Source organism: Ranitomeya variabilis, chromosome 2 (assembly GCF_051348905.1).
Source record: "Ranitomeya variabilis isolate aRanVar5 chromosome 2, aRanVar5.hap1, whole genome shotgun sequence".
Taxonomy (NCBI): Eukaryota; Metazoa; Chordata; class Amphibia; order Anura; family Dendrobatidae; genus Ranitomeya; species Ranitomeya variabilis.
The window spans coordinates 685,892,181-685,914,428 of NC_135233.1; the positions used below are offsets into that span (position 1 = coordinate 685,892,181).

Here is a 22,248-nt window from a genome sequence, read left to right on the forward strand (position 1 = left end):
GGTAGCCGGAACACCGAGGGAGTCATCGTCTCCAGGCCTGGCTCCAGAGACCGGCAGGACAGCTAATTCCATATTAGTTGCCCGACCCATACCCAGGAGGCACGGTGGCAACCTGTGGCGGCCGGGGCGTGATAGAGATCCTGTAAAAAGCCTCAGGCCATCAGTCATACGGGTTTGTCCTATCCTTACCATCAGGGGGACAGAGAGAAAGAGACTTAACATCTAGAACACCAACATCAGTTGTGAGGACCTTACCGAGAAGCTCAGCAGGGAGGTACTACAACACCAAGGCGCTAGAGGAAGGCTACTGATTTCCACCTGGATAAGGGGACTCTGGATTTGCCTTCAGACCGGCTGGACTCTGCCTACCCTGTGATCCGGTGCTCTGGACTGTGGACGCTGAAGCCTTCAGTAAAGGTAAAGAGACTGCATCCTTGTATCCTCGCTCTTCACTGCGCCTCACACCATCCACCATCTACACTCTGGGAAGCCCTGGGGATACACTTCACCTGTGGGAAGGTATACCGTCTAGCTGCCATCACATCACCCCAGCGGACCCCTAAGCAGCGTTGGTCACCCTGACCGAATACCACAGGTGGCGTCACAAACACTATCCCTTTAAAGACCTTCCCCCATTTACAATGGATGTCCCTAGGGCCATGGACCAGGTCAGCTATTGTGACAACCCCACAGAGAACCGAAGGACCCGGTACCGAGTACCCCACTGCCCTACGGGGTCGCTCCACAATCAGGATGAGCCTATCAGAAACTAAGGGTGGTGATCAACAGGAGATCAGGGTCAAGACATCCGCAATAACATAGGTACATGGAGCTGCCAAGTGAGCTGAATAGCTCAGAGGGAAGAGCTGCCGTCTGGTGCACAGTAGCTGCTCGGTTCGAATCCTAACAGGCAGTCTCGGGCCTAAGGCCCAAAAGACATATTGAGTGCCATATATCCGTCTCCCGTGAGGAAGATGTCAGCCAGGTCTCAGCTAAAGGGAAAAATGGTGGGCCTCAGGGAAGCTGTTATGCTCGAAAAAATGCTTTCTTGTACCAACTGGAGCTGTTGAGGCTATGGCAGATAGGGCAGAATGGAGTCAAGGACAGATAGTACACAGGACAAAGGGAACATCATCCAGAGGGGGATTCTATCTCAGTCTGTATGCCGCAACTCCGTGTATCCGAATTGCACAGTAAGGTTGAACTGGACCTAAGATCACCTGTCATATCTGTAGCTGTAGCCGGTCCCAAGGATGGGGAGGGAGAAAGAATCCCGACCAAGTCAGTAAAGAAAGCACATCACACTTTAACTCTGATTCCTGTTTAGATGAGGGGTTTCAGGGAAAAAGAGAACTCAATTTCGGTCCACAGCAACTGGCCCCCCTTTTAATAGCATCTATGATGTGGAATTAGGCAAGTTCTTGGACTTTTCCTTTTAATAATTTTCTCCTGGCAGAATAGTTTCCTTCCGTTTGTGGGTATAAATGGTCATGGATTTACCCATGAGTTTTACGGTATTTATCTTTATGGTTATATTTGTTAAAAACAAAACAGTATGGAACAATGGTTCACCATAGCAGGAAACTAATGTGTGGATATTTCTTTCCAGAGTGGGATAATTACAATTTCCTTAGTTGTGATTCAGAATTTTAAATCCCTGCCATTCTCCGGTTTGAGGAAAACCATCAAAGCCTTTTACAGCTGCCATAACTACCACAAACCTCAGCAGTCTTAGTTCTCTCCCTTGATATAGAAAATCTGATCATTCAGTTTCTATAGAGCATCTTTCTTGTGAAAAGAGTAAGATGCATATAAGGAGTGTGAAGTGGTTAAACTGGGGAATCCCCATTTGCAGCCTTTTACTTACCCATGTATTCTTTACTGTTGCCTGTTCCTTCAAAATGAGCAGGGGAAGCAGAGAAACTATAAATTTATATTTTTATTGTACAGTGTGTAGTGCGGATTTTGCAAAGGATTAAGTAGGTTCGATATCTGTAAGATACATATACACACATAGAAGCAGGTTTTGGTATGCAGTAACAGACCGGAGGCAGAGCAAGGGTTAACAAGTTTAATAACAGGGGAATACTCCACGCAGGGAGGCAATGGTTAAACACGGGAATAAACGGTTCAGTTTGCAAAGGATATGCAGAGTTCAGAAATAAAGGATAAGTTAACAGCAGTTCTTGTGAAACACTTGTATCAGAAGTTCCTCAAACTGTGACTCCTGTTGGGAAGTCATTGGCGTCGGCAATGGCTGACGTGGTATCATTTCCTATGGGGTCCTATGGTCAACAGTGCCCCATCTTCTAGCGGCAGCGGTCAGTGTCCAGTACCTTCCGCTAGGCCTAGTCTATATGCTATAGTGGCTGATAGAGTGCAAGCCAAGGACTGTACGAGCCCAACGTGGCTCAGCAAATATGCACTAGCAAAGTCAGAGTCTCCTGTGAGTGGGAAAGTATGAGCTGATAATGTGGGTAAGGCCTCTTTCACACTTCCGTTTTTTATAATCAGTCACAATCAGTCAAAATGTTGAAAAGATGGATCCTATGCAGGTCCGTTTTTTTGACAGACTCGTCGAGGCTATGTGCACACGTTGTGTATGCGTCTTCGGCGCATTTTTCCACTGCGAAAACGCATACACAACACGACCCAGGTTAAAAATAATAAAAAAAATTTAAAAATCGTGATAGTCTTACCTTCAGGCGTCCCCCGCAGCCTTCCCGCGGCCTTCCCGATGCTTGCGATGTTGCCGGCAGCTCCCGTTCCCAGTAATGCCTTGCGAAGGCCATCTGTCACAATCCGTCGCTAATACAAGTCTATGAGAAAAAACGGATCCAGCAGAAACATTTGCTGGATCCATTTTTTTCCACAAAAACGACATATTGTGACTGAAAAAGAAAGACGGAAGTGTGAAAGAGGCCTAACGCAAGTCTATCCAGCACTCGGCTCTTTCTTTGCGGAAAGTGCACTGTACTCACTGTCATGAAGCACAAGGCACCTCAATCTCTGTGCTGCGCCCTGCCTGCTCCTGCCAAGACTGATGCACCGACAACCAATGGCGCGCTGCTTCTCTGGTGGGGTACTCCACCCAATCTCTCTCTGGCAGCACGCTCTCAGTGCTCACTCGCCCGAAACGTTTCACACCTCGCTCCATGCTGACCAATGGGCACCCTGCGCGTCTCTTCTCACAGTCTCTGTTGGCGGTGGCGGTGCTTGTGCACGTGCCCGAGCTGTACGGATGCTCCTGGGCCGCAGCACTCAGTGGTCCCTGCCGCGCACTCTCTGTTCCCACCAAGTCTTTCTCTGAGCTGCTGCTGAGCGCACGGCTCCCCTCAGCGCAGCGGTCCCTCTCTCTGGACTGCTGCAGAACACCTGGCTTCTCTCCTGGCAGCGGTCCCTCTGTAGACAGTGGGACCCTGTTGCAGCACCGGGGCTCAGTGGGGAGGGGAAGCGGAGCACACCACTCGCCTGACTGCGCACTGCCCTCCATTCACGCCAAACTGCTCTGCTGCTCGTGCTTTCCCTTTTTATATCCCCGCCCCTTTGGTCAGGAGGAAGTATGCAGCCTCAACCGTTCCGGACCCAGCTTAAGGCCGGAGTCACACTACAGCGAGATACGGCCAAGTCTCGCAGGTTAAAAACAAGCTCTGGCACCGGCACTCCGGAGCGGAGCGTGCGGCTCCATGTATTGCTATGCGGCCGCACGCTCCGCTCTGGAGTGCCGGTGCCAGAGCTTGGTTTTAACCTGCGAGACTGGGCCTTATCTCGCTGTGTGTGATCCCGGCCTAATACAGGTACTTGCAGCTTGGTTTTCCTCCTCCTTACACACACACACAAACGCTGCTAATGAGATTATCCCCTGAAATGATCCAACAGGGCAGGTGCAGTATTCAGCTGGCAGACTTCAGCGTTAACTAAGCAATAGAGGAGGAATTTCTGCACACAAAAAACACACATAAAGGGGAACATAAAAATGACGCGTTTCGAGTGATCCAACTGCTGTAATTCTTAGCTAAGAATAAGAGCGTTTGGATCGCTCAAAACACGTCAGTTTTTATGTTCCCGTGTGTGGGTTTTTTTTCATTTTTCAATAGATCAATAAAAACTTTTTTATGCTATCCATGGATGGTTGTGCAGAAATTCCTCTTCTATTGCCACACACAAAGACATCTGTGACTCATACTCGCCTCCCCCAGTCCAGCTACTGATGGGGGACTGTGGCAAACATGCTACCATCAGAACACCACACTTAGGCAAGCACCACAGGATCTTAGGTAAAACCCTTTAAAATCACCTTATTTAGAAATAAAACGACCTTGGGATTTTCCATTTTCACTTTTGCTCCCCTTCTTCCCGAAGCCATAACTTTTTTATTTTTTGGTCAATATGGCCGTATGAGGGCTTGTTTTTTGTGGGACAAATTGTTCTTTTGAATGACATCATTAATTTAATATATAGTGTGGCAATATTGCAAAAAAGTGAAATCCCATATATTTTTTTTTTTACCATGTTCACTAAATGCTAAATCTGACCTGCCATTATGACCTCAGGTCATTACAAGTTCACATGTACCAAACATGTATAGTTTCTTTTTTAGTCAAGTGGTGAAAAAAAATACAAAGTTAGTAACAGGAAAAAAAAATGGCACCATTTTCCCCGGAGAGTCTTTATTTTCCTGGACCTGGAGCTAAGTGAGGACTTATTTTTTGTGCGTGGAGCTAATGTTTTTATTGATACTATTTTGGTATAGATACGAAGTTTGGATCACTTGTTATTGCATTTTAACACAATGTTGCAGCAACCAAAAAAACAATTCTGTCACTTTCTTTTTTTTCCTCATTTATCTCATCTCGTTTACAGATCGGATTAATTTAGTTTATATTTTTTTAGATCTGATGTTTCTGAATGCAGTGATAAAAAAAAATTAAAATACACGTTTGTTATTGTTTTATTTTGAATGGGGCAAAAGAGGGGTGATTTGAACTTTTTATGTTTAAAAAAAAATAATAATATACACTTTTCACTGACTTTAATAGTTTTATTAGGCTACTTTCACACTAGCGTCGTTTTGCCTACGTCGCAATGCGTCGTTTAGGAGAAAAAACGCATCCTGCAAAGTTGTCTGCAGGATGCGTTTTTCCCCATAGACTTACATTAGCGACGCATTGCGACGTATGGCCACACATTGCATCCGTCGTGCGACGGATGTGTCGTGTTTTGGCGGACCGTCGGAATGAAAAAACATTTTTCTTGTGCGTCGTGTCCGCCATTTCCGACCGCGCATGCGCGGCCGGAACTCCGCCCCCTCCTCCCCGGACATAACAATGGGGCAGCGGATGCATTGAAAAACTGCATCCGCTGCCCCCGTTGTGCTTTTATTTCACAGCATGGCGACGGCCCCGTACCTACGCTAGTGTGAAAGTAGCCTTAGGAGATTTGAAGCAATTGTCTGACAGCTTGTGCTACACAAAGCAGAAATAATCATCTCCTATGAACACCAGCCACAGGCCGGCATCCATAAGAGATCTCCAATGACAGGCACGGAAGTCTTCTGCAGACCCCCTGCTGGCATGCCAACACATCGGCACCCCACAATCAGGTGACAGGTGATCAAATCCGCTGTCATGCCTGAAAAAAATGCGGCTCAGCGCCGAGCTTGCCTCAAAGGGATGGAGGTAACCTAAGATGTACCAATATGTCATAGAGTAGGTCGTGAAGAGCTAAAAGGGACAGTTCAATGACAGCTGATGCCAAGGGAGAAAAATGAAAAGGCCTTAAGCTAGTATTACTATGACATTGATGATACATCTTAATGATTTCCTATAATTTTCTTTGATGGGTACACGCATTTATAGAGGTGGTTCGGATTGACCACATCAGTAATAGAAGCCCCAAAATCCACCCTTTGAGCTACAACATCTGCGACTCTTAATTATTGTGTTTGGCGCAACGTCATATTTGCATCACATCACAACAATGACGTTGTACTAAGCCATACTAATCAAAATAGGAACTGAGGATGTACAGTCATGGCATGTGCAAAAGTGTTGGCACCATTGAAATTGTTCCAGGAAATGAAGTATTTCTCCCAAAAAATTATTGCAATTACACATGTCTTGTTATATGCATGTTTATTTCCTGTGTGTATTAGAAAAAAACAAAGCAAAAAGAAAGGCAAATTTGACAATTTTAAACAAAACCCCTAAATCAGGCTGGACAAAATTGTTGGCACCCTCAACTTGATATTTGGCTGCACATCCTCTGAAATAAATAACTGCATTCAAGTTGCTTCCTATAACCATCAACCGTTCTTTTGCAAACTGCTTCAAATCTCATTTTTGAAGGGTGCCTTCTCCCAACAGCAACTTGAAGATCTCTCCACAGGTGTTCAATGGGATTTACATCTGGACTCATTGCTGGTCATTTCAGAACCCTTTCGGAACACCTTGTTTCCATCCATTTCTGGGTGCTTCTTGAAGTATGTTTAGGGTCATTGTCCTACTGGAAGATCCATGAACTTGGATGAAAACCCAGCTTTCTGACACTGGGCACTTCATTGTGATCCAAAATCCTTTGGTAACTTTAACATTTCATGATGTCCGGCACACAGTCAAGGCACCCAGTGCCAGAGGCCTCAAAACAACCCAAAAGCATATTTGAACATCCACCATATTTGACTGTAGGTACTGTGTTCTCTTTGTAAGGCTACTTTCACACTAGCGTTAACTGCATTCCGTCACAATGCGTCGTTTTGCCGAAAAAACGCATCCTGCAAAAGTGTTTGCAGGATGCTTTTTTTTGCCATTGATTAACATTAAGCAACTCATTGTGACGGATTGCCACACGTCGCACCCGTCGTGCGACGGATGCGTCGTGCAGTGGCGGACCGTCGGGAGCAAAAAACGCTACATGTAACGTTTTTTGCTCACGACAGTCCGCTTTTTCCGACCGCGCATGCGCGGCCGGAACTCCGCCCCCACCTCTCCGCGCTTCCCCGCACCTCACAATGGGGCAGCAGATGCGCTGGAAAAATGCATCCGCTGCCCCCGTTGTGCGGTGGAGACAACACTAGCGTCGGGAACGTCGGCCCGACGCTAGTGTGAAAGAAGCCTAAGCCTCATTCTGTTTTTGGTAAACAGTAGAATGATGTTCTTTACCACAAAGCTGTATCTTGGTTTCATCTGTCCACAAAACGCTTTCCCAAACGGATTTTGGCTAACTCATATACAGTACATTTTGGAAAACTGCAGTCTAAGTTTTTTATATCTCTGTGTCAGCAGTGGGGTCCTCCTGGGTCTCCTGCTATAATGTTTAATTTCATTCAAATGTCTACAGATAGCTTGCACTGACACTGATGTACCCTGAGCCTGCAGGACAGCTTGCTTTTCTTTGGATCTTGATCAAGGTTGCCTATCCACCATCCGGACTGTCCTGCGTTGCAACCTTTCATCAGTTTTTCTCTGCCATCCATGTCCAGGGAGATTAGCTACAGTGCCATGGGTTGTAAACTTCTTGATTTTGTTGCATACCATGGACAAAGGAACATCAAGATCTCTGATGATGGACTTGCAACCTTGAGATTGTTGATATTATTTAACAGTTTTGGTTCTCAAGTCCTCAGACTATTCTCTTCCCTTTCAGTTTTCCATGCTTAGTGTAGCACACACAGACATGCAATGCAAAAATTGAGTCAACTTCTCCCCTTTTTACTTGGTTTCATGTGTGACTTTTATAGTACTTACACCCGTTACTTGCCACGGGTGAATTTGACCGAGTATCACATGCTTGAAACAAAGTTGTTTACCCACAATTTTGGAAAGGTGTCAACAATTTTGTCCAGCCCATTTTGGATGTTTTGTGTATAATTATGTCCAATTTGCCTTTTTTCTCTGTTTTTTTTTATTGTTCTAATACACAGAAATAAAATAAACATGTACCGTATATAACAAAACATGTGTAACTACAATCATTTTCTGGGAGAAATATTTAATTTTCAGGAACAATTTTAAGGGTGTCAAGTACTTACCATGACTGTAAGAAGCGGTTATTAGGGCTCCAGTTCAGTGGCCACAGAGCAGTGATGTGACTGATGGACAGGGTCCTGCAAATCGATATGCACCATCTCTACTCCTTGATCTCCAAATTCTCACGTGGTTTCAGAAGCAAATTATAAACAAAACTGATTTCCCAATCTTCACTGAAATATAGAATCATAACAGCAGTGACTGCAAAAAAAAAAAAAAAAAAATGACCTAGGACATCTCATCATCACCCCTGCCTGTCTGATCACACAACGAGGAGAAAGAAGATGATTCAAGTCCTGCTGATGTCACCAGGATTATACTGATGTAATAAGAACAGTGACCGATAGGAAGGTTTGGGACAGTCTCCCAATGCCACCAATGGTTTTTCCCCACTGCCATGACTGTTATCCATTATAGCCACTGTATGAAGAATGGCATAGGTGTCCAAATAATGAAGACATCTCATCTAGGGAGGGTTTGTTTTATTGTAAAAAAAATGCTGGTGTTACGTTGTTTCATAGAGGGGAGTTAAAGGCCTTAGTTTATGGATGGTAGTGGCATCTGGATAATGGAAAAATACCACGGATAATAAAAAAAATACTTGCCTTATGACGTACAATGGTCACTGGTGTAGTGATGCCAGCATGTGGGTCGTAGAGGCTCCATCAATATTACCCTTTCACTTGAGTGGCCTGATTTAAAAGCTGCCAGATAGTATTATATGTCTTGTTGTACAAACCCCAACCCGTAAATATGACAGGGGTGCATAAGCCAGTAGCAATAATAAAGCACAGGATAAGTGTGGATACAGAAATGTTTTTCTAGCAAGTTGTAAATGGCAATGCCGAACTTCTATTTTTTTCTCCTTTGCTTATGAAGGACTGCTGGCCAAGTTATCAGGAACAGATTTTTTTTCTGATAATCCTATTCAGAATGAAGCTTAATATCATTTCCAATACTTCTTTCATGTTTGGCATTGCTCAATATATTATTCTGTTTTGTTTTACGCTACTATACCACATTATGTGATGTAAAACGTCTTTAGAAGAGCTTTAGGCAATCTCACTTCCTAAACCATAAAGCTATTTTGGGTCGGTAGCCACAAACCCACATATTCTTCCTTTTTCTACAGCAACTATGTTTAACTGATTTCGAACCATTTTTATTGAAGTAAACAAAATAAATGGAGTGAAAAATTTTTATGGATGAGCTAGAACTGCAATTCTCAATTTAACTTTATTCAAAATAATTCACTCAAACTAAAAACGAGATTATTACCATACACTGCACATTAAATGTGCTGCAAATTCAGTAAAACTCAGAAGGGAGCTAGGGTGCAGAGGATGAGATGAACCCCAGGCCGGTCAATTAGTGACTATGTAAGGAGATAGACCGGACCGCGGGTACCAGCATTCCGGGTCCAGAACTGAAAGGGCTCCATCCTCTGTTTTTGATGGGAGGTGGACCTTCCCCTGCTGCCAGAGGGAAGCCTGAGAGAGACAGAGCTTCCTGCTGACAGGAAGGGGCGGGGAGAGCCTAGAAGGAGCGCGTAGCCACAGGAGTATAAGAAGGAAAAGTGAACGCTGCAGCGGAGGTTAGCGCCAAGTAAGTGCAGCGCGTAGAGTGGTGAACAGCGTGCTCTGCTTCCTCCACTTGAGAGTGCTGGGCCTGTGACAGGCTGTGCTGCTGCTGTCCAGGATAAGAGCTGTAGTGCTAGGGGGAATAGCCGTGCCAGCAGTGAAGAGCCGAACCAGCAGAGCAGAGCCATGCCAACAGAGCCATGTAGAGCCGTGCCAGCAGAGCGGAGCCATGCAGAGCTAAGCCAGGTGCCGTACCTGGCGTGATAGTGAGCACCACACACGCTCTGCCCAAGAGTGACCGCATACATGACAGACCCCTGCATACAGGTCCACCATTTGTGAACGACCGACTGTCAGCTCCCCGCTACCCTCCATGCTAGGAGGTGACCCTAGTTGAAGGCAGAGTGTGCAGAGAGAGACAGATGGCTAGGCCAGAGCCTCTTTATCAAGGACTTGGGTACACCGCGGAGCGAAGTCCCATTCCGGCGATTCCCCATACTAGACTCAGTACCGTGCTAGATACGTTTTGAGCACGGGGAAATCTTCCTACCTCCCAGAAACTGGGAAACCATCATTTTTTTGTTGTACTGCCTCCAGTTTTTGCCTTTTATTGGATAGATGCTTGTGAACTTAGCCTCAGTGCCATTTGTTTTCTGTGTTATGGTTTTGGATTCCACTTTACAACAAATCTCTTATGCTTATTTTTATGTTGTCACAGCAAGCGGTTATGTTTTATTCTGTCAATAGCATTTGAAGGAATACATGCCAACTGCCCACAGTAAAATTTCTAATGAATGAATGGTTATATTTGAAATAAAGCTGTGATTTTCCACTTAAAAGGTCTTGTACAAGTTTTTTTTTTTTTTTTGTTTGTTTTTTAAAAAGCTGTTTTCTACCTAAAACAAGACCACACTTGAATACCAATACCTGACAAAAAGAACATGTAGGTGCCATTATTTATGTTGTTTTGTGCTTTGCTCCCTGACTAAGGCCGGGGACACACTTAACGTATAAAAAAAACGGTCTGTTTTTCACGGCCGAGAATCGCACAAATGTTTCAAAAACAGTGATCCGTGTGCAGTGCGAGGATGCAATTTCCTCGCATCAAATGATCCGTGCGACATCCGTGTGACATCCGTATGGCATCCGTATGCCGAGATTTTCTCGCAAGCTTGCAAAACCGACATCTAATGGATTTATGTGCTCAAATGTTCGGGAAAACATATATACAGTATATATATATATATATATATATATGTCATTGAGACACATATATATATATTCTGTATTTATATTTCATTCAGCGCGATATCTGTGAAAAGCCGGTAATTCAATTGCCGGCTTTGCATTTCTCCTTCACAAACCCGACAGGATATGAGACATGGTTTTCATACAGTAAACCATCTCATATTCCCATTTTTTTTGCATATTCCACACTACTAATGTTAGTAGTGTGTATGTGCAAAATTTGGCCGCTGTAGCTGCTCAAATAAAGGGTTAAATGGCGGAAAAAATTGGCGTGGGCTCCCGCGCAATTTTCTCCGCCAGAGTGGTAAAGCCAGTGACTGAGGGCAGATATTAATAGCCAGGAGAGGGTCCATGGTTATTGGCCCCCCCGTGGCTAAAAACATCTGCCCCCAGCCACCCCAGAAAAGGCACATCTGGAAGATGCGCCTATTCTGGCACTTGGCCACTCTCTTCCCACTCCCTGTAGAGGTGGGATATGGGGTAATGAAGGGTTAATGCCACCTTGCTATTGTAAGGTGACATTAAGCCAGATTAATAATGGAGAGGCGTCAATTATGTCACCTATCCATTATTAATCCAATTGTTGGAAAGGGTTAAAAAACACACACACACGATTTAAAAGTATTTTAATGAAATAAACACAGCGGTTGTTTTAATATTTTATTGCTCTCTCATTCCATTTTCAGACCCTCGCTTTGCAAAACAATAAACACACAATATACATACCCTCTCTGATGAACTGTCACGTCCCAAGAAGTAATCCATCTGAAGGGGTTAACTAATATTACAGGCAGAGCTGCGATAATCCACTCGCTCGTGCCTGTAATCCCCGGGTGCTGAAAGGAAAGCAGTGATCTATACTTACATTCAGTCGCGGTGATGCGCCCCTGCTGGATGTTCTCATGAACTGCAGCCTGGGAACTTTTTCCCACGCTCCAGGTCATATGAGGACATCCACCAGGGGGCGCATCACCGCGACTGAAGGTAACTATAGGTCATTGACCTACATTTCCTTCAGTCGCGGTGATGCGCCCCCTGGTGGATGTCCTCATATGACCTGGAGCCTGGGGAAAAGTTCCCAGGCTGCAGTTCATGAGAACATCCAGCAGAGGCGCATCACCGCGACTGAATGTAAGTACACATCACTGCTTTCCTTTCAGCACCCGGGGATTACAGGCACGAGCGAGTGGATTATCGCAGCTCTGCCTGTAATATTAGTTAACCCCTTCAGATGGATTACTTCGTGGGACGTGACAGTTCATCAGAGAGGGTATGTATGTTGTGTGTTTATTGTTTTGCCAAGCGAGGGTCTGAAAATGGAATGAGAGAGCAATAAAATATTAAAACAACCGCTGTGTTTATTTCATTAAAATACTTTTAAATCATGTGTGTGTGTTTTTTAACCCTTTCAAACAATTGGATTAATAATGGATAGGTGTCATAATTGACGCCTCTCCATTATTAATCTGGCTTAATGTCACCTTACAATAGCAAGGTGGCATTAACCCTTCATTACCCCATATCCCACCGCTACAGGGAGTGGGAAGAGAGTGGCCAAGTGCCAGAATAGGCGCATCTTCCAGATGTGCCTTTTCTGGGGTGGCTGGGGGCAGATGTTTGTAGCCACGGGGGGCCAATAACCATGGACCCTCTCCTGGCTATTAATATCTGCCCTCAGTCACTGGCTTTACCATTCTGGCGGAGAAAATTGCGCGGGAGCCCACGCCAATTTTTTCCGCCATTTAACCCTTTATTTGAGCAGCTACAGCGGCCAAATTTTGCACATACACACTACTAACATTAGTAGTGTGGAATATGCAAAAAAAAGGGGATATGAGATGGTTTACTGTATGTAAACCATGTCTCATATCCTGTCGGGTTTGTGAAGGAGAGATGCAAAGCCGGCAATTGAATTACCGGCTTTTCTATAGAACACCGCTGCGTATTTCTCGCAATGCACACGCATGGTCCGTGTGTAATCCGATTTTTTCTCGCACCCATAGACTTGCATTGGCGAGTCTCGGCCGAGATACGCTGACAATCGCAGCCTGCTGCGAGTTCCCTCGGATCCGAAATACGGTGGAGAAAATATCGGATGATGGGAGCTGCACCATAGATTAACATTGGGCCGAGTGCTATGCGATTTTTTATCGCATAGCACTCGTCCGTATTACGGTCTAGTGTGACCCCGGCCTAAGTCCTTTCCCTGAATAAGTTTTTGCACACTGAAAGTATCAAGGTTTTCATGGATCACACACCTCATAGATGGAAAGGTCTATGACGTGTAAATACAGTTTGTTTTAGAATGTTTATCTACATAGTCTAGACTCGACGGAGAAATTATAGAAAGTTACGGCCAAAATAAATAAACACCAGCATAATATGCGTTAGAATTACCAAAATAAAGTGTTGATCTAATGTTTCTTGGGGCCAAAATACTCTGCTTACTCATACTATCCAGGATTCTCATGGTGCTAGCAATGTGCAATACATGTGATCAGGGCCGGCTCCAGGTTTTTGTAGGCCCCAGGCAAAAGAGTCTCAGGGCGCCCCTTTAACACATACCAGAATTCATGAAGCACAGATACGGCAGAGGAATATAGGTATACATGAGTGATATCTATTGTACATTCTACTAGAGGTCAGAAACCATATAGTATAGTCCTCCACACAATATTATGGGCACCAGATAGTGCTCCATTCAGAATGAGCCCCATATATTGCTCCATACAGTATTATGGGCACCACATAGGGCTCCATACAGAATAATGGACCCCATATAATGCTCCATACAGTATATTCAGCCCCATATATTGCTCCATACAGTATATACAGTGGGGAAAAAAGTATTTAGTCAGCCACCAATTGTGCAAGTTTTCCCATTTAAAAAGATAAGAGAGGCCTGTAATTGACATCATAGTTAGACCACAACTAAGAATCAAAATGAGTAAACAAATCCAGAAAATCAACTTGTCTGATTTGTCAAGATTTATTTTACAAATTATGGTGGAAAATAACTATTTAGTCACCTAAAAACATGCAAGATTTCTGGCTCTCACATACCTATAACTTCTTCTTTAAGAGGCTCCTCTGTCCTCCACTCATTACCTGTAGTAATGGCACCTGTTTGAACTTGTTATCAGTATAAAAGACACCTGTCCACAACCTCAAACAGTCACACTTCAAAATCCGCTATGGTGAAGACCAAACAGCTGTCAAAGGACACCAGAAACAAAATTGTAGCCCTGAACCAGGCTGGGTAGACTGAATCTGCAATAGGCAAGCAGCTTGGTGTGATGAAATCAACTGTGGGAGCAATAAAAAGTAAATGGAAGACATACAACCCATTGATAATTTCCCTTGATCTGGGGCTCCAAGCAAGATCTCATCACGTGGGGTCAAAATGATCACAAGAACAGTGAGCAAAAATCCCAGAACCACATGGGGGGACCTAGTGAATGACCTGCATAGAGCTGAGACCACTGTAACAAAGGCTACCATCAGTAGCACACTACGCCACCAGGGACTCAGATCCTACAGCGCCAGATGTGTCCACCTGCTTAGGCCAGTACATGTCCGGGCCTGTCTGAAGTTTGCTAGAAAGCATTTGGATTATCCAGAAGAGTATTGGGAGAAGGTCATATAGTCTGATGAAACCAAAATACAGTAAAACTGTTTGGTAGAGATAAAACTCGTCGTGTTTGGAGGAGACAGAATGCTGAGTTGCATCCAAAGAACACCATGCCTACTGTAAAGCATGGGGGTGGCAACATCATGCTTTGGGGCTGTTTCTCTGCAAGGGGACCAGGACAACTGATCCGTGTACATGAAAAAATGTGGGGCCGTGTATGAGTGAGATTTTGAGAGCAAACCTCCTTCCATCAGCAAGGGCATTGAAGATGAAACGTGGATGGCTCTTTCAGCATGATAATGATCTCAAGCACACCACCAGGGCAATGAAGGAGTGGCTTCGTAAAACGCATATGAAGGTCCTGGAGTGGCCTAGCCAGTCTCCAGATCTCAACCCCATAGAAAACCTTTGGAGGGAGTTGAAAGTCCGTGTTGCCCAGCGACAGGCCCAAAACATAACTACTCTAGAGGAGATCTGCATCAAGGAATGAGCCAACATACCACCAACAATGTGTGCCAACCTTGTGAAGACTTATAGAAAACGTTTGACCTCTGTCATTGCCAACAAAGGATATATAACAAAATAATGAGATGAACTTTTGTTAATGACCACATACTTATTTTCCACTATAATTTGTAAAATAAATCTTGCCAAATCAGACAAGGTGATTTTCTAGATTTGTTTTCTCATTTTGACTCTCATAGTTTTGGTCTACCTGTGATATCAATTACATGCCTCTCTCATCTTTTTATGTGGGAGAACTTGCACAATTGGTGGCTGACTAAATACTTTTTTCTCCACTGTAATAGGCCACATGTATTGCTCCATACTGTATAATGAGCCCCATATACAGGTGCTTCTCACAAAATTAGAATATCATCAACAAGTTAATTTCAGTTCTTCAATACAAAAAGTTAAACTAAATATATAGTTATTACAAACAGGTACTGTATCTATTTCAAGTCTTTATTTCTGTTAATGTTGATTATTATGGCTTGCAGAAGTTGCAGCCAATGAAAACCCAAAAGTCGTTATCTCAGTAAATTAGAATAATTAACAAAAAACACCTGCAAAGGCTTCCTGAGCATTTATAAAGTTCCCTCAGTCGGTTTCAGTAGGCTCCACAATCATGGGGAAGGCTGCTGATTGCCTTCTGGACATCTGTCAGTCATTTACACAGTTCACAAGGAGGGTAAGCCACAAAAGGTCATTGCTAAATAAGCTGGCTCTTCACAGAGTGCTGTATCCAAACATACTAAAGGAAAGTTAAGTGGAAAGAAAAAGTGTGGTAGAAAAAGGTGCACAAGCAACAGGGATAACAATCCTTTCAAGGCTGCGGTTAAGAAAAGGCTATTCAAAATTTTGGGGGAGATTCACAAGCAGTGGACTGCTGCTGGAGTCACGGCTTCAAGAGCCACCGCACACAGACGTATTCAAGACATGCGCTACAAAGTGTTGCATTCCTTATGTAAAGCCACTAATGACCAATAGACAACACCAGAAGCGTCTTACCTGGGCCATGGAGAAAAAGAACTGGACTGTTGCTCAGTGGTCCAAGGTATTGTTTACAGATGGAAGTACATTTGGCATTTAATTTGGAAATTAAGGTCCCAGAGTCTGGAGGAAGAGTGGAGAGGCACACAATCCAAGCTTCTTGAGGTCTAGTGTGAAGTTTCCACAATCAGTGATGGTTTGGGGAGCCATGTCATCTGCTGGTGTAGATCCACTGTGTTTAATCAAGACCAAAGTCAGCGCAGCCATCTACCAGGAAATTTTACAGCACTGCATGCTTCCCTCTGCCAACAAGCTTTTTGGAGATGGAAATTTAATTCTCCAGCAGGAATTGGCACCTGTCCACACTGCCAAAAGTACCAATTCCTGGTTTAAAAACAATAGAATCACTGTGCTTGATTGGCGAGCAAACTTGTTTGACCTTAACCCCATAGAGAATCTACTGGATATTGTCAAGAAGAAGATAAGAGACACCAAACCCAACAATGCAGACAAGCTGAAGGCTGCTATCAAAGCAACCAGGGAAGCTTCTATAACACCTCAGCAGTGCCACAGACTGATCCACTCCATGCCATGCCGCATTGATGCAGTAATTGATGCCAAAGGACCCACGACCAAGTATTGAGTGCATTTACTGAACATACATTTCAGTAGGCCAACATTTCAGATTTTAAAATGATTTTTTCAAGCTGGTGTTATAAAGTACTCTAATTTAGTGAGATAATGACTTTTGGGTTTTCATTGGTTGTAAGCCATAATCATGAACATTAATAGAAATAAACCCTTGAAATAGATCACTCTGTTTGTAATGACTCTATATAATATACGAGTGTTACATTTTGTATTGAAGAACTGAAATAAATTAACTTTTTGATGGTATTCTAATTTTGTGAGATACACCTGTAATTTAAAACATAGGTCTAAGGTGACACGTGTGCAACCATGCTTAGCATATGGCGTGCATAAAGAACACATTACTGCATTTTTGAAGTTGAATTTTTAATCTCTTTCTGGTGTGTCATGTTTTAATGAAAAGAAAAAAGGGTTTAGTGTAGTATTAGCTGGTTGAAAAAAGAATGCTCTCGGTGGGAAAAAAAGATAATTTTTTAGTTATGATACTTTTTAAGGGCTAATAAAAATATAAATGATGTGACAAAGCAAGCTTTCTAGATTTCTTAGGTCTCTTCCTCAGGTCTGGTATGACAAAGTATCTGAAAAAACACAAATAAATGCACAAAAAAGAGGCATGGCATAATAAATAGACAGTTAAATATACAAACAAACTGAGCTCAAAGAGTGAATCCTAAAATTTGATTAGATTAGTTGTTCACACCACTAAAGGTACCTTCACACTAAACAACTTTACAACGAGAACGACAACGATCCGTGACGTTGCAGCACCTTGGATAGCGATATCGTTGTGTTTGACACGCAGCAGCGATCTGGATCCCGCTGTGATATCGCTGGTCGGAGCTTAAAGTCCAGAACTTTATTTGGTCGTCAGATCGGCGTGTATCGTCGTGTTTGACAGCAAAAGCAACGATGTCAGCAATGTTAAACATGGAGCTAACGACCTGTGAGAACGATAAGTGAGTCACCGTTACGTCACAGGATCGCTCCTGCATCGTGTTTGACGTCTCTACAGCGACCTAAACAGCGACGCTGCAGCGATCGGATCGTTGTCTATATCGCTGCAGCGTCGCTGAGTGTGACGGTACCTTTAGTTTTATTGTCCGGATATCCATGTAAGATCACAGGCCTGGTGCCCTCACAGTGTCTAGAGCGGATTCTTCAAATTTTGTAGTGAGTCTAAACTCTGTTTTTTCTTTGTGCATATATTTGTGGTATCAGCTTTTGTTGCGTTTCTAGTGAAAAAACGCATGCACAGCAGTATGTGAAGTCCATTTTTTAAGTGATTTTTACAAACTTTAAACCATAATGTCTTCATGTTCATGGCAGTTGAGAATGGCAGTTTAAGGTACCGTCACACTCAGCGACGCTGCAGCGATATAGACAACGAGCCAATTGCTGCAGCGTCGCTGTTTAGGTCACGGGGGAGCTGTCACACAGACAGCTCTTTCCAGCGACCAACGATCAGGGGAACGACTTCGGCATCACTGAAACTGTCTTCAACGATGCCTTAGTCCCCCTGCAGCACCCGGGTAACCAGGGTAAACATCGGGTTACTAAGTGCAGGGCCGCGCTTAGTAACCCGATATTTACCCTGGTTACCATTGTAAAAGTTAAAAAAAAAAAAACACTACATACTCACCCTCTGATGTCTGTCACATCCCCCGGCGTCCACAGGTTTACGCGCTGCTGCTCAGAGCTTCCTGCACTGAATGTGTCAGCTCCGGCAGTAAAGCAGAGCACAGTGGTGACGTCACCACTGTGCTCTGTCGGAGCTGACACATTCAGTGCAAGAAGCTCTGAGCAGCAGCGCGTAACCCTGTGGACGCCGGGGGACGTGACAGACATCAGAGGGTGAGTATGTAGTGTTTTTTTTTTTACTTTTACAATGGTAACCAGGGTAAATATTGGGTTACTAAGCACGGCCCTGCACTTAGTAACCCGATATTTACCCTGGTTACAAGTGAACACATTGCTGGATCGGTGTCACACACGCCGATCCAGCGATGGACAGCGGGTGATCAGCGACGAAATAAAGTTCTGGACTTCTAGCTCCAACCAGCGATATCACAGCGGGATCCAGATCGCTGCTGTGTGTCAAACACAACGAGATCGCTATCCAGGACGCTGCAACGTCACGGATCGTCGTCGTTCTCGCTGCAAAGTCGCTTAGTGTGAAGGTACCTTAAGGGTTGGTACAATTTAATAGGATCAGTACAGTTTAATTAAATTAGTGATGTTTAAGCAGTAAACATTGGCCCCAAGGCATGAAATTGAAGAATGCCTGTGGCTGACCAAAGTGTGAAAGTAAATAGTGTCCTACAAACTCAATTGTCTGTCAATGTCTTAAGGTACCGTTACACTAAGCGACGCTCCAGCGATATAGACAACGATCCGACCTAAACTAGATCGTTTAAACTGGAGCGTCGCTGTTTAGGTCGCTCTAGAGACGTCAAACACAGAACGATGCAGGAGCGATCCAGTGACGTAACGGCGACTCACTTATCGTTCTCACAGGTCGTTAGCTCCATGTAAAACATCGCTGGTATCGTTGCTTTTGCTGTCAAACACGACGATACACGCCGACCTGACGACCAAATAAAGTTCTGGACTTCTAGCTCCGACCAGCGATATCTGTTATGACCCCAATGGCGAGGGTCTCAGAGGAACGTGGAAGTCTGCAGAATACAAAAATCCAGCTCATAGGGCAGTGGTAACTGGGTTGACCATATATCTACTCCTAACGCCAACACTAGAAGTAGCCGGGGATCATTCCTACGTTGATTCTAGATGACACGCGCCAGCCGGAGAATCTAGCTACCCCTAGTAGAGGAAAACAAAGACCTTTCTTGCCTCCAGAGAAGGGGACCCCAAAGCTGGATAGAAGCCCCCCACAAATAATGACGGTGAGGTAAGAGGAAATGACAAACACAGAAATGAACCAGGTTTAGCACAGAGAGGCCCGCTTACTGATAGCAGAATAAAGAAAGGTAACTTATATGGTCAACAAAAACCCTATCAAAATCCACACTGGAAATTCAAGAACCCCCGAACCGTCTAACGGTCCGGGGGGAGAACACCAGCCCCCTAGAGCTTCCAGCAAAGGTCAGGATATAGATTTGGAACAAGCTGGACAAAAATACAAAACCAAAACAAATAGCAAAAAGCAAAAGGCAGACTTAGCTGATATAACAGGAACCAGGATCAGTAGACAAGAGCACAGCAGACTAGCTCTGATAACTACGTTGCCAGGCATTGAACTGAAGGTCCAGGGAGCTTATATAGCAACACCCCTAACTAACGACCCAGGTGCGGATAAAAGGAATGACAGAAAAACCAGAGTCAAAAAACTAGTAACCACTAGAGGGAGCAAAAAGCAAATTCACAACAGATATCACTGCGGGATCCAGATCGCTGCTGCGTGTCAAACACAACGAGATCGCTAACCAGGACGCTGCAACGTCACGGATCGTTGTCGTTCTCGTTGGAAAGTTGCTGAGTATGAAGGTACCTTTAGGAAAACTACTTCAATTCACCTAACCACACTGAGAGCCTGAGAAACCCAGCAAAACCTGCTGTTTGTAAGCAGCTTTTTAAGGTACCTGCCCACGATCAGGAAATAGCAGCGCTTTGAACGCATCGTGTTTTCCCTGTGTTGAAAGCTCTGCATTCTAATCTTGCTGTTAAATCCGCATGTGTTCACTGAACTGTGACGATTTACCGCATCCAATGCATTTCTATTGTGGAAATTTCCGTAGCAGAGACTAGCGTCTCCACAATATAAATTGACATGCTGCTGCTTATAAACCCGCACCACAGGTGAGTTTACGCAGCGTCAAATAGAACCACAGTGGGCAAAGGATTTATAAAAATCCCATCTACTGTTCTTGTAACCTAGAACGCATTGTTATGAATGCAGCCCAAATGCGTTGCATCCAAAATGCTGCTCTTCGTAATTGTGGGCACGTAACCCTTAGGGTATGTGCACACGTTGCGGATTCTCTGCGGATCCACAGCGTTTTTTGAGGTGCAGAAACGCTGCAGATCCGCAAATGATTTACAGTACAATGTAAATCAATGAGAAAAAAAAATGCTGTGCATGCTTTGCGGAAAATCCGCTGCGGAAACACTGCGGTTTAAAAGAAGTAGGATGTCACTTCTTTTTTGTGAATCTGCAGCAGTTTTGTACCCACTCCAATATAGAAAACCGCAGAGGTAAAAGCCGCAGCAAATCCGCAAGAAAACCGCAGCAAAAACGCACAAAAAACGCCGCGGAACCGCACAAAAAACACGACAAATCCGCAGGTGCGTTTTCTGCCAGGAGAGGCAAAATCCGCACCAGAAATTCCTAAGGCTAATCCGCAACGTGTGCACATAGCCTTACTGCCATGAGAGCAGATTTTCCTGCAGAAAAAAAGCATAGTGTGAACATAGCCTGAAAAGTCTGATTTTCATCAAAAATGCGGAAATCTAACCTATAATCCAGCGATCGCTCTCCTCCAGATCAATATGATATCTGAATGGCAATTGGAGCATTTTCTTAAATTATTCAGGTAGTTTAGACATCAGCCACAGACAGTCCTGGTAAAAGTCTCTTCACATGCAAACTCTATGGTGCAATTCTAAAGTTCTTCAGCAACAAGGTATCAGTTCATATAGCCAGGCACAACATCTGACTACAGTAATGATTAACAGGGCCTATTCTTCAATGATGTACTTACCCTCTCCTCCAGTGTGTACTAAAGATAAATAGTAAGAATGAGATTCTTACCAGGGAGAGAACTTTCCATGTGCTGGATTTCTTCTTTCTGACCTGAGCAGCTTTGACTGGTTCTTCAGCCAGATCCAGTGAATTCAGCATGGGCTCAGCTTGCATTTCTCTGCCTGTGCCTCCATTCTTTGCCTCACTGTCCATGGCTCAGTAGGTTATTACAATGCCCAGCCTGCAGCAGCTATACTCACTGTGCCTGCAGCTGAGCGAGAGAAATCGCTTGCCCCTCCTGCTTCCTGGCTAATGGTATACACATGGAAAAAGACTCGGTTTCCAAACTAATCACTCATGTTTCCTCTGCACACAACCATCCTCCCCTGTATTTACACAGTTAGCCTTTTTTTTTTAGAATTGAAAAGAAATTGTTCTTGAATAGTTATTTGATCATATCCCTTATATGCTCACCCCAAATTAATATTTATAGGCTTATAGCGTCTAAGGAGATATATATATATATATATATATATATATATATATATATATATATATATATATATATATATATATATACATATACATCACATTTGCGATATTCAAAGAAAAAAAAAATTGACATGCACAATTATTTCATAAGGGGAGAAACTTCAGTCCCTGCCCTTCCTATCATGGCCTATGCAAGCTTACCAACTTCGGAGCGTTAAAGGGTCAAACAAAGCAGTGCACAAGATTTTTGGCCCATGCCATTTATACAGGACACAGACCTACTACACTTACAGGAATTGAATTATATCTGATCCCTTCAGCACACCCTGCGATGAATACAAAGATCACACTTTAAATGCATTGAAGGGGTATTCCCATCTCAAAGATCATATCTCAATATGTAGTAAGTGCAATAATAATATTAGA

At 43.9% G+C, this 22,248-nt stretch overlaps 1 protein-coding gene across 1 annotated transcript in view; it reads right to left on the reverse strand.

The window, feature by feature from the left end:
- Positions 1-21,571, reverse strand: part of ENPP1 (ectonucleotide pyrophosphatase/phosphodiesterase 1) — a 156,862-nt gene extending 135,291 nt beyond the window's left edge. Inside the window, exon 1 of the mRNA XM_077289349.1 lies at positions 21,400-21,571. Coding sequence (XP_077145464.1) covers positions 21,400-21,543 — 144 coding nt within the window. The 5' untranslated portion in view covers positions 21,544-21,571. The remainder of the gene's footprint in view (positions 1-21,399) is intronic.
- Between the last annotated feature and the right edge of the window lie 677 nt (positions 21,572-22,248).